At 42.5% G+C, this 13,783-nt stretch overlaps 1 protein-coding gene across 1 annotated transcript in view; it reads right to left on the bottom strand.

Annotated features, from left to right (window-relative positions):
• arglu1 (arginine and glutamate rich 1) overlaps positions 1-8,377 on the bottom strand; it is an 11,177-nt gene extending 2,800 nt beyond the window's left edge. Inside the window, exons 1-3 of the mRNA XM_015371438.1 lie at positions 7,832-8,377; positions 4,793-5,018; positions 1,376-1,459 (exon numbers count right to left, since the gene is read on the bottom strand). Coding sequence (XP_015226924.1) covers positions 1,376-1,459; positions 4,793-5,018; positions 7,832-8,163 — 642 coding nt within the window. The 5' untranslated portion in view covers positions 8,164-8,377. The remainder of the gene's footprint in view (positions 1-1,375; positions 1,460-4,792; positions 5,019-7,831) is intronic.
• Between the last annotated feature and the right edge of the window lie 5,406 nt (positions 8,378-13,783).

Raw genomic sequence — 13,783 nt, 5'->3', positions numbered from 1 at the left:
ACATAGAAACTACGCTGTCAAGGAACGCTATGGACAGAGGAAACATGCAAGAGGAGGAGAGTTTAGTGTCGGAGGTCGTGGATGAGTCTCCTCCGTCATCCATTTTTTATTTAGAGGAGGAAAGCGGGGACGAAGATGTTGTGGAAGAGGACGCCAGGGCGGCAGAAGCTTGGTTTGGTGTAGAAGGCTTCCAGCCATACATGTCCAGATATCACTGGATATTGTGTGGCACGGTAGGGAAGCTAGTATTTTTATGAATGTCTGAAATGACCCGATTACGGAGGCTGACTGTGAGGAGATGACGCGGTCTGCTCATTCGCTGTGTTTTCAGAGAACTGACCCAGAACTGAACTGTGCCGAGCCCTACTGATGAACTAGCACCAGTTTAAAGTGGTCGGTTTTTTCTGACGTGGTCCGGTTCAGTTGTGCGCGCCGTTCACGCTCAGCAGTTATCTCGGTTACCGCGCTCGGACGGATTTCTGCACGGTTTAAAAATGGTAGCATAAATGGGAATATAGTGTCCTTTTTATCATGTAAATGGAGAAACAGAAAGAGCGATATCAGCTTTAGAAATTGGCCCAAAAGAGAGAGAAACAAAACAAAACTAGCATTAAACAGACCAGCTGGACTAATGTCTTTAAAGGCCTTTATCAGTCGATCTCTACTAGGGCTGTTTGATTTGGCTAGAATCTGCATAATGGATATTTACCTCTTATATCAATCAATTTTTTCTGAACTTAGGATAAGGTTAAAAAAAAAAGCTTAAATTTAAAATCACCATAATTTAAATGTAACCTTTGACCTTTAGAAAAAGCTCAGCCCATCCAGCAGCCTGGCTAAGCTTGGCTGTGACAGACTGAAAGGCTTCATGCTTTCTCCTGCCTACATCTCCCAGAATGCAGTGCGGTTTTGGATCAGGGTTCAGTGGAAACCTGAATTTTAATCCTTTGCTTTTATAAACTGATCATCTGTCAATCACAGCATTTATTGGTATTGATTTATCGCCGACTTTTTTCCTTTTATTCTTTTTATTTCTTTACCCTCCTCTGTGCTGAAATGTTTATTTTCCCTGTCTTCCTGTCTTGCTCTTATTTCATTTCACTAAACAAACTTCCAGGCTTTGAAACAGATTCCCAACAGGATTTGGGTCTGGACTTTGACTAGGCCACTACAGCTTTCCAATGCAGACCGCTGCAGTGCGGCTCCACCTCCGGTTTGTTTTCTGCTGATTTCAATCTGATTCTGATTCCTAACCGTTGGAGGAGATCCATCCCATAAACCCCCAGAGAAACAGCCTGTGGTTAAACTGCTCCAGTTTTCCCAGAATCCAACAGAAGCTCCAGCGGCGCGAACAGAAGCGGTCCACAGAGCGTACCAGCTTGGCCTGAGCCTCGGCGATCTTGCGGTTATTCTCCTCCAGGATTTTTTCCAGCTCCTCCCGCTTGGATTTCTCTTCCTCCTGGATGGGTGACATGATGCCATGTTAGCGAGCGAATAAACCACAAACGCACACGCTCTCTCTCTCTCCCTCTTTCACACACTGTCTCTCTCCCATGGTCTCAAACACGCTCACCTCACAGAAAGTCTGTTTCTGCAGTCGACCTGATTATCTTTCTACCTGTGCAGAGACGCGACCCTGGGCCCTCTAACACTGCAACCCTCTTCCTACTCTACGTTACTTTAAACAGAGAAACACACTCGTCACATTCAGAGGACAGAAACGTAACAGACAGACTAGAGGTAAAAAACATTTGCTTCTTATGAAAGAGAGAAAATAGAAGGAGGGAAGGAAGAGTTTTGGCTCACCAATGAACGTATACCTACGCATTTTCCTTGCCTGTGTACCTACACAACTGGTGAACGCATTCGGCCATAAACGGCTGAATATTTACTGTCTGGTCCGGACCGCGGCCCCTGCAGAGACAGAGAGGCGCTCCTGGGGGTCGTATGGGGGGGAGGGGCTCCTTTATAACCCAAACCCGGCTTAGATTGTGCCTCTGAGTAAGGGCGCGTGTGGTCCAGCGTGCGTGTGTGTGTGTGTGTGTGTGTGTGATGGAGGAGGACCCGACCACGGCACACTTACAGTACGGGACACAATCACAGGCTGCAGGTCAGCTCGGGTCAAGAGCTAGTTAGGAAGGTGGTGTGTTTCCAAAAACAACAACATTAAAAAAAATAAAATCAAACACATGAACAGAGTGACAGCGAGCTGCAGCCCTAAGGAAGAGGGGAGTTAGGGCACAAAATGGAGAAAAACATCACATTTGGTTACGTTAGAAATCAAATCAAATCTGTGGGAATTAATGGTGAGAAAAATTAATCCATTCAAATGAAATAAATCATCAGAAATCCTCCCGTCTGTCAGAGGAACCTGCCAGAGTGAAACCGTCTGTGAATCAGTCACAAGGAGAGCAGCGTGTCTGAGGAGACGCTTCCTGTCGGCATCCTCAGACTGACAGGAAACAGGAAGAGAGGAGGAGGAGGAGGAGGAAGGCTTAGACCCGGTCTATGTCTGAATAACCAGCAAACGAAGGCCTCGTATTTACAGCGAGCAGAGATCCTGCTGCTGCACACTGCTGGCCAGCTGGCTTAGGATAGGCGGCTACGTCTATCAAGGTTAGGAAAACGAGCGGAGCTGTGGCGTAGAAGCTAATGCTACGTTCAGACCGCATGCTGCAAAAGCAGCTAGTTTACATGCAAAGTTAATGGTTGACGCACATCAAGGTCCTGCAGCGCGTTTTGAGCAGCGGAAGCAGCGCCTCACGAGCTTCTGAGGATCCGACGCGCGACGCGCTGCAAAAGCAGCAGCTGCTGGAGTTGGAAAAATGTAGCTTTTGCTGCTGGACGCGCCGCATCAACCAATCAGAGAAGCTGATTTGGAAGCTGGGAGAGAGACGGATACAGATCTGCTGATGGAGAGCGCTATGATCACTCCTCTGAAACAGTTTAACGCTTAAATTAAGCAAAAATGTAGAAACCCGCGACAAAATATATTTAGTTTTATTATTTTGGTGCATGCGTTTGGATTACGCACAAGAAAACTGCACAGACCATGTTTTCAGGAGGACTTTCTCACTTCAGAATAGATTCTAACTACTTTTACCCGCTGATCAGAGCTAATATAGCGAAGCTGCTCTCTGGCATCGAACACAGGAGCAGCAGAAGCTTCTGGACACTTTACTGGACGTCTGACCTTAACGTGGACAAGCATAAAAAATGAAGCAGCAGCTTTTTTGCTGCTTGCAGCGTTTTCGGTCTGAACGTAGCATAACAGCTGAAATCAGGACCCCCATTTGTTCAGGGATCCAGACTAAGGCGTCTTAACCAGACCTCAGCTCTCCCACAGAACCGTGTCCTAACTGTTCCACAGAGCTGCGCTGCGTTTCGTTTCCTTGCTGCTATAGAAACCAAATTATCTAAACATAAACTTTAGTTTCCTACAGCCTGAATCTTCTTCTTGCCTTGAGTGATTTTCTTATTTTTCACCTGTTAGCGTCTGTATCTCTCCACTGGTGTTACTGGAAGAGTTCAATGAAATGTTCATTCTTTGGATACTTTTTTCTCGCTAATTAAATCTTGATTAAAATTAAATTTAGACTAAAACTGTGACCTATGATCTCCAGACAGACAGTAGCAGTCATTTAGATTTTCATTTCAGCTGAAATGTTGTCAAAATAAACATTTAATTTGGAAATATAGATGAAAAATGTGACAATAATCAGGTTTAATCTCTCAGAAAAGGCATTTTATTCCATTTCCTGGTTTTATTGATGGAAATAGTTTTTTTCTCTTAATTCTTTATTTCATTTCTGAACTCTTCTTTCTTTTCTATCAACAAAACCCGACGTCACAGGTAACCATGGTTACCAAATAAACTCCGGTAGACTGCAGCGTCTGCTAAAGTGAGCATAAACCTGCCTGCATTAGAAGCGAGGCGTCCTTTCAGTGACACCCACAGATCACAGAGACATGCTGGGTCAGAAGTGGGCGTTTCTGAGCCGCTTTAATGACCCGCCCACCTCAACAACGCCGTTAGCTACCCAAACAGCTACCAAACCACGCGTCTCTATGACAACGTCTCATTTCCTCCTAGAAGTTCCAGCAGAATATAAATATTAAATAAATAAGAATCTGTGATTTTCATAGTCTCAATCATCATAATTGCTGCTTATATTTTTCACAAAATCAGTTAATGACACTAAGAAAGCAGAGAAATCAGCTCCTTTAATGATGTTTTAGGAAACATTTAAAGTCAGGAGGAGAGTTCAGTCATTGCTTCACCTAAAATTATGATTTTTTTTAAATCTTCTCTTAACATGTGAAGCTGAGGGGCTCAGAGTGGGCGTATGTGTTTATTAGAGCAGTTTAAGCAGGGAGTGGGCTGCTGCTGCAGACAGAAGGAGACACGGTTTGTTCCTGCTGATGTTTCATCACAGCCCTGGTGGGAAAACCGTCACCATTAAGGGAAAGGAGCCGTTTAGCTCCTGCAGCTGCAGAGCTGGAGTTATCAGGGAGAGAAGATGGCTTCCTGGGTCTGACTGCTGCAGCTGTTTGGATTCCAACCCGTTTCTAACCTGCAGCTGGTTTGTATTCATTTCTACTGCGGCTGTCAGGATGCCTTCCTTCCTCAGCCTAAGTGTCGTTTGAGGACAGAAGCAGCTAACTTCTGATGGGACCGTATGCCTTGGCTGCAGGCAGAGGACGCTCCCTCTGCAGAGGCGGGGTGAGGCGGGTGAGTAAAAGGGAAGAAAGTGGGGAAGGGAGGGGTGCATTCCAAACGACCGAGCGTTACCTCTCTGGCCTTTTGCGCCGCCAGCTCGGCCTGTCGCTGCCTCTCCAGCTCCTCCAGCAGCTGCCGCTCCATGATGCGCTTGGCCTCCTCCACGCGCCGCAGAACCTCCCGCTCGATCTCGTCTTTTCGCTTCTCCAGCTCCTCCTCCACCCGCTTGGCCACCAGCTCCTCTACTCGCCGGGCCGTCTCCTCCTCGATCAGCTTCTCCTCGATCTCCTGCTGGCGGCTGGAGGGAGAAGAAGGTGTCAGTAAAGGATGTTTGTTAACTTCAGCCTCACAGAAACACGCCGTCTTCCTGTTAAGCTGAGAGCTATGAGCTGGGAAAATGAGGACCTGAAGGTCTGGGAAGCTGCTGCTGAACCAGAACCAGGAGTATGGCAGCAGAGCAGCTCCACTTTGATTAGATTTTTTTTCTTTTTTACTTAATTTTCACAGAAAAAAAATAGAAAAATGACATGCAACACTTTAAAAACTAGCTTTTATTTCCTCTGGGACGTGATCTTAATTTAAAGGACAACAAAATTCAAGCTTTAAATGCACTAAAAGATTCATGTTTCATAACAAAAACTGAAAATCTAAATCCTTGCAGCGTCACAGTGAGCTGGTTTATCAAACATCTATGAACAAGAAGAGATGAACTGATGTCACTGGAGAGGATTGGTGGAAAAAAATCCATAAATTAAATCTTCATAAACAAATATTTCCATTAATTAATAAAATGGATTTATTTCTCAGCCCTAGTTTCCATGTTTTATCAAACAAACATGCTTTTCAGCATTTAATCTGATCATTTACATCCAGCTTCCATGACTAGATCTACCCATATTAGAGATGTTTTAACCCAAGCTAATATTGATCCAGTAGGGGAGCGGAGGTCTAGTGGTTAGGGCATAGAGCTTGGAATCCTGAGGTTCTGAGTTCGAGCCCCACTCCCACAGACTGCCACTCTGGCTCTCTGAGCAAGACCCTTAACCCCCCACTGCTCCATGGGCGCAGCACAGTGGCAGCCCACTGCCGCCCAAGGGGATGGGTTAAATGCAGAGAGTTAATTGCTCCAATGTGAAAACAATAAAGTTAAATTAATATAATTTTAAGTAGAACCGTTGAATGAACTGATACCTGACCAGTGAATCTCTGATTGGTTCCAGTCGGGCTGAAATTTAGGCCCATGTCATTTTTAATGATGGTATTGTCCTTTAACCAACATCTGGCTGGTTTATACTCAGAAACCAGGCCGTCTGCGTGTGTGTCACAGTTAACGCAGATATGCCCCCCGCCCTTCCACAGACGCTCTGATGCACCTCCCCAAACTTTAGGTGAGCGCAGACAGGAGGCCTCTGATTGGTCAAATCTACATCCGCTCAACACTATGTGTATTTCCTGTTTGGTACCTTACCTGCTTGTTGTGTTCGCACAAACTTGCCCCCACTTCCTCACCTACAGCTAGTTCCTGATTGGCCCTCTTACGTTGTGGCGTAGAATAACAGCGCGGAACACGCTTCAAAATTGGGCATAAATCAAAAATACCTGCGACAAGCTCAGTGCAAAACACTGCTGCGGGAGGAAAACCAGCCCTTCAGGGTTCTGTTCAGCACATCTGGGCAACAAGCTGGATACGAAATGACTTAAAAATCCAGCTGACATGCTAAGTTTAAGCGCAACAGAAACGCATTATCCTCCTTAATGGCGTAAAATGTACATTATTAATGTAGCTGCACTGGATTAAATTCTTAATGTAAATATTCAAACCTTTACTAAAGTTAGTTTCATTAGTTTTTTATCCAATTCCTCCCACATACCAGTAAAACTGCTACTGTGCGATAGCTTTAACTGAATCGATTTTGGAAACCTGAATCGATACCCGGCGCTAGCTCCAAGTCTACTGCGTTATCCCTCAGTCTGTGATCCAGACTCCATGCATGTAGGACCAACTTGACTCATCCCGTGTCCGACTTCCTGTCTGGCTCATTTGAGGAAGTTGATGCCTTTTATTCATCTGTCACATTTAGACTGGATCCTGAATCAAATCAGCAGCTTATTTTCCATTAAGTTTGATGCCAAACTTGATGTTTTGCTGAATCAATCAACAATCCAGCTGTGAAGAAGCACAGATGTTCCTCAATCCTGTGGATCTCCAGGATCAGAACTGAGGACTCCTGTAGGTCTGACACACCTAAACCTCATTAGCTGGTCTCTCCAGATCCTCCAGAGGTGATGCAGAAGTTGCAGACAATGGACTCCAGGCCCAGAGATGGAAATCCCTGCTCTATTATCAGATGTTACTGAACTATTTGCTAATTCACTAAAACACTGAAAGCTTCTGACAGGCAGATTAGTCACATCTAAAGAGAATATTTATTTTAAAAGCCTGCTTCAGTTTCTGGTAATAAGCACAACATAAGAAACTGCTTTTCACAAGGAATACCTTTAATATAATAGTTTTATAATAACTATTAATATTTTTGGAATATCTTTACTACTTATACTAATACAAAAATTAAAAATATATGTTTTTGGTAAAAGCTTAATTTAAAATACCCTAAAATAAATATTTTTTACACATTCATCGGAAATTAATTTCTCTAAGTAATGCTAAAATATATATATATATTTTTTTTACAAATTAAATGGAAATTAATTTCTTTAGATAAACAGCATTTTTCTCTAGAAATACCTTTAATATAATAGTTTTATAATAACTGTTAACATTTTTGTAATATATTTGATGTACTAATAAATGTGATTAAGAATATATATATTTTTGGTAAAAGCTTGATATAATTACGCTAAAATATATATATTTTTTTACATTTTCAACTGAAATAATTTATTTGATGTAATTTAATTAAAAACACTCCTCTGAAACACCAGGTAATGTCTTTAATATATATTTACTAGCAGCTCCCTAGCCTAGCAGCCGTTAGCATTGCTAGTTAGCCTTTTAGCATCTGTCCGTTAGGATCAATGCATTCTGGCTAGCTGTTAGCTTAGCACACAGATATAACAGTTTGTTACAGAGGTTTCAGTGATTATACCCACATTTTCCTCTGCCTCTCCATCTCTGCTTTCCTCTCCTCCTCTTCCTTCCGCTGCTTCTCATCCAGAGCGGTCCTCTTGCTCAGAGTCCTGCCGAAGATGTCGATCCTCTCCGGGGGAGACGCTGCTCGCTCTCTGCGGGATGAGACTGTGGTGGACCTGGACCTGGAGCGGGACTCCCTGCGCCGGTTCCTCTTAGCCTCCCGAGACTTGGATCGTTTCTTGGACCTCTCCCTGTCTCTGGACCGGGACCGAGAGCGGCTGCGCTTTTTGCTGTGTTTGCTGCTTTTGGAGTGTTTGGACCGGGACGTGCTTCGGCTCCGTGAGCGGCCCATGGCGACCAGTCTGACCGGGCTGATATGAGGACAGTACTGCAGAGCCCACTCCCACGGCTGCTCCTCTAGCTCGCTGCCTACAGGAAGAGATCAATGCACTTAGATGAAAACACCCAGTTCTGGTCCAAATCGCATTCGAATAGATCCTTAATTCGCCCTCCTGAGACGTTACAAGGCAAGATGGCGGCTTGTCGAGTTTGTTGTTCCCAGAATGCACCGCGGTTCTCGGCATTTTCCGTATGTCTTCGGAAAGTCCCGTTATTTTCCCCCAAAGAGTCGAACAACCCTCATACCTAAAGAGTCACTGAAAAAAATATATATAGAGAGAGTTTCCTGATTTTTAAATATTAATTCAGTTTAATATAGGGGAAAAAAAATCAGAATTCTGACTTTAATCTCAAAATTCCGACTTTAATCTCAGAATTGTGGACCTTAATGTAGATGGGCACCATGAAGGCAGAGATTGGCAGCACTCAGCCTCACTGATAAAGATATGAGTTGTTTGGGAGTAATAGTAACACATTGGTGGAAAATGACAAAATAGGCGACTTTTTACGTACCTGAGGGATCGCTGGTGATGATATTTCATTAATGGAAGAGCAGAAGGTCATTAAACCAGCAGAGCTAGGCTCTAAAACAGACATGGCTACGGCTTGATGCTAACACGATAGCTAGCTGTCAGAATTCTGAGAAAAAAGTACAAATTCTAAGAAAACAATCATAATTCAGATTTTTTTCTCATATTATACTGAAATAAAATTTTACTTTTTTTATTTTTCAGGGGCCCTCGTGATCTTCCGTACATACCTGACATGAAATTACAGGAACCAAAAGCTCAAATAGCAAATATCTCCATGTTTTTTTGTGATAATAGATAAATAAATCTGTCCAAAAATAGAAGCCCCTCTCCTTTACCATTATATTTATAGCCGTATATTTGTATTCATCAATCAAGTTAAAATGTACTGCATAAACACAAAACATTCAGGTAAAGCAAGAACTTTTCAAAACACATTTTTTTACATAAAAAACACAACCATTTCTTACAGTATACAACATTGTGTGATAGAACAGTGTACACTCCCTTTCAGGCACAATAGATGCTTTGCATAAAAAATAAAAAAAATAGTGAAACAGTTTGTCAGTTTACAGAGCCCCTCTGATGACATGGTCAAAAAAAATGTTTAATTGTGGGCACGAAGTAGTATTTCGTGCGCACGAAGTAGTATTTCGCGGCCACGCAATAAGTATAACGTGCGCACGAAATACTACTTCGTGGCCACGCAATAAGTTTAACGTGCGCACGAAATACTTATTAATAATATTAATAAATCCGCTCCTGTTTTCAGGCTTATGTTAACTGTAACGACTTATCTTGGACAGGCTGCTATGTAAACGGGCCTTTAGTCCTTCGTTTAGCTATGCTGCGGTTGTTTACACTACGCCTTTTCCACCTAAAATGGCGTCTTAGCAACAAATGTCACGTGACTGGCGGAGACCGACTGGGTAAGCAAATCGAGCGCGCCTTAGACCTTAGAGAAGGCGCGCTCGATTTGCTTACCCAGTTGTCCAGGAATGATATTAATATTATTAAGTATTTCGTGCGCACGTTAAACTTATTGCGTGGCCACGAAGTAGTATTTCGTGCGCACGTTATACTTATTGCGTGGCCACAAAATACTACTTCGTGCGCACGAAATACTACTTCGTGGCCACAATTAAAATATTTTTTTGACCATGTCATCAGAGGGGCTCCGTAGTCAGTGTCCGGTTCATTTTAGGTTAAAAAGTTCTTTATTTAGCAGAATTACTCACAGTGAGTGAGGCCTTTACTCAATAAAAGTAGTGATACGTCATGATCATTTTACTTCTGTCAAAGTAAATAGAATAGAATAAAATAGAAAATTCCTTTACTGTCCCACAATGGGGAAATTCTGGTGTCCCAAGCCTTTGACATCATCAGTGACCCCTCACCCCCCCACCATGGACTGTTCTCCCTGCTGCTCTCTGGAAAGAGGCTTCACAGCATTCAATGCAGGACCAGCAGGTTCTGAAACAGCTTCTTCCCCACCGCCATCAGACTGATGAACTGTTGAAAAAAACTCTAAATCATGTCACAGACTCTGCATCACACTGATAACACCAAACAAAATTACTGCATAATTGCTTCATGTATATTAATGCTCTGAACTTCCATATCAATGTGTTTTTTTTTGCACCATGTTTTTTCTCCAACACTGTTTACATTTAATCATTGCTGCACTTTATAAAAGTGAAATGTCATGAGAGCTTTGCAAAACAACAATAAAAGTTGTCTAAGTATAAAACTGTGCACCTGGAGAATAAATAACCAATATCCAGCTATGGACATTTTTTACAGTAATGGATGTTTGAAAACAGCAGCAACATCAGAGATGTGCAAAATGGCAGCAGCAGGTTATTTAACTGACTAAGGCAGAAACTTTGTAAAATCAGTATGAATGGAAGAACTGATTGAGGTTGTTGGGAACAGTGGTGGTTCTAGAGTCTTCCAGCTGCTGGGAGGAAGGATCTGTGATAACGCTCCATGGTGCATTTAAGGTGCAGCAGTCTGTCACTGAAGGAGCTCTCCAGTTCAGCACCAGCTTCATGCATGGGGGGAGACATTATCCAACAGAGATGCTAATTTAGTTAGGATCCTTTCATTTCCCGCCTCCTGCACTGAGTCCAGACGGCATCCAATCACAGAGCTGGCCTTCCTGATCAGCTGATCCAGCCGCTTTCTCTCAGCTACAGATAAGCCACTGCTCCAACAAACAGCTCTATAGAAGATGGCTGATGTCACAACAGAGTCATAGAAGGTCTTTAGGAGCGCCCCCTGCAGTCCTCAGCAGGAAGAGTCTGCTCTGACCTTCCTTATACAGAGCCTCAGTGTTCTGACTTCAGTCCAGTTTGTTATTCAGATATACACCAAGGTCTTTTCAAGAGTCCACTATCTCAATGTCCGTTCCCTGGATGTTCAGTGGTGTCAGTGGGGTGGATCTGCTTCTGCAAAAGTCCACCACAAGCTCCTTGGTTTTCCCTGCATTAATCAAAAAGTGGTTCTGCTGGCACCAGACCCGCAAAGTTCTGGGTCCACTGTCTGTACTCTGAGTCGTACCCACCTGTGATGAGGCAAAGTATGGCAGAATCAGCAGAGAACTTCTGGAGTTCATGGAGAAATGAGCAGGATGGCCGCTCACACTGAGCCTGGTTCTGCTGGAGGTTTTTTCCTGTTAAAGGGAGTTTTTCCTCTCCACTGTCGCTACAAGCATGCTTAGTGTGAGCGATTGCTGAAGAGTCAGTGAGTCGATGCAATCAGCTGGTTTTCCTTAGATAGAAAACTTTGAATCAATCTGACTGGATGATCTGGTGAACTGGAAAGTGACCTGAGATGATTTGTGTTGTGAATTTGGTGCTATAGAAATAAACTGAACTGAAATTGAACTGAAAATTGAATAGAAATCTGCAGTGTAGAGGGAGAAAAATATGATGCAATGAAAATACTCCTTAAAGTTCCTGTTTTCTTTTAAAAGTTAGTTAAATGCAACGTGTTTCTGTGATAATATCTTTGCCCCCTTCATTTCTATGTAACTGTTGAAAGAAATTTGTAAAGTTAAAATATTAAATTGGTCGGAGAAACTGATCAAATCTAGTCTCTTCTGTTAGTGTATATCGTCATGAAAAACTGATTTAGTATTATGTTGGGTCATAACAACAGAAAAGCACCTAAACCAGTTCTATAGGGGCACTGGCCCCTGATGGCCCCTATCTAGAACCGCACATGCAAAAGGAGACCTCATTGCAGTAGCAGTCACACTGCATAATTTTCCTGAAAGTTCTAGATCTACCAGATATTTGTCCTGGATTAAATATTTGATCATGGGCGTTAATTTATGTGCTGCTAACCAAAACTTGAGATCAGAGAGAAAGACAGAAAAATAAATTAAGTTTATGTTATAAATATGTGTAATTGTTGCATGACCATACTTTCACTTTAAATTTTTTTAAATCCAGACTAGCTTAAATTTATAGCCTGTCTAAATCGTTTTAGTCATCCATCACAATTTGCAGATTATATAGCATTTTTTTGTCAGTTTGCAGGCAAATGATCAGCTGTCGATGCAAAAACAAAGAGAAAGTTATAATAACCAGACCGAGCATCTGGGATGTGAACATGACATTCATGCGCTCCAAGTTTAAAGTTGTGATTTCTATCTGGATGTGTTGCTCTGTCGCCTTTCTGACAGCAAGCAGTGGAGTCTGACGCTAATTTCAGAATGTGTCTCCACTTGACCGATATCTGACTTTGCCTTTCTCCATTTTTAAATGTTGCTGTCATGCTCTACCAGAGGCTAAAATGATGCTTTTATCTGAGCTTGTAAATATAGCGACAAGAGCATCAGATAACAGCCCGACAAACAGAACGGGGCAGAAAAAAGAAAACAAAAACTGACAATGGCGCAATCCTGCACAGATAGATTGCCGTTCCACCGCGGAAAATGAGGCCATTGTGAAAACGGTCCCCGGAGGACTGAGCTGGAAATAAACTGCTTTTACTATATTTAAAAACACAGGATGAAAAGTCCAGCAAATCAGCTTGAAAAAGGTCCCATCATTCAAAACACAGATGAAAAAGCAGCTTCTTCAGAAGGATTTGGTTCTTTTATAATTACCTGCAGTTAATTTTAGAAAAAACTGATTCAGGGTGACTCTGTCTGCAGCTTTCAGTGCAGATAAAAATACCTTTGGTTGAGGAGAACCTTATAAACACAGTCAGATAGGTCACCATCCTAACAGATCTGCACGGTCCGGGGCGGGAACCAACAGAGGAAGCCAAACCTCCTAAGAAATTAAGCGTATAAAGGATTTAAGAGCCAAAAAGTGAAGCCAACTCCTGGTTTCTGTATCCTGGAGAAGCTAATTTTTCCCCCCCATTTTTCTGCCTGAAGTCAAGACATCCATTTTTTATTTTTTTTTAAGTTGAGGTTGAGTTTTATTTCTTTTTTTGCTAAATTTTGTTTCCAAAGATGAAAAGAGCTGACATTACAGAGCCATCTGTGCCTTGTTTTTCATTCGGGAAAGGGAGGTGCTTTAAAGGCTCTTTTGATGAATAATAGAAAATGTTTCATGAAGGTGAAAAGGAGAAGAATTGCAGCACAATCCCAGTGGGGATGTTTGTTTTTCTGTTTGACTTTACAGCGGTTCTTGGCTGGTTGGGGTTAAAAAGAGTCGCTTGTTTCATGCATGAGGGTTGCATATGCACAGGCCGTCCCTGGAGGAACCGTTTGAATGAACCAGCAGTTATCAGATGTCAGGGAGGGTTAAATGTCTCTTTTCCACAGTGGACAAAAAAATAGGACTATTGAACGATCTGAAAAGGCCACCCACTCTGGGTACTCCCCTTTTCTGGTTGTCCTCTTAAGATGTTTTATTTTTTAATTTAGAATTTTATAATTAGTTTGCTTAAATCAAATGTTATAGTCATGCAAAATTAAAATTTCCAACATGAATGCTCCATCCACACCATGATAGGTTCAGGTCCATATGCAAAAATACTTTATAACACCCATGTCATCCACATCAAGTCAGAGTTTTGGGG

Source organism: Cyprinodon variegatus, unplaced genomic scaffold, assembly GCF_000732505.1.
Source record: "Cyprinodon variegatus isolate N-32 unplaced genomic scaffold, C_variegatus-1.0 Scaffold3, whole genome shotgun sequence".
NCBI classification, from domain to species: domain Eukaryota; kingdom Metazoa; phylum Chordata; class Actinopteri; order Cyprinodontiformes; family Cyprinodontidae; genus Cyprinodon; species Cyprinodon variegatus.
The sequence above is the reverse complement of the archived record's forward strand: the minus strand, read 5'-3'. Positions and strand labels throughout refer to the sequence as shown.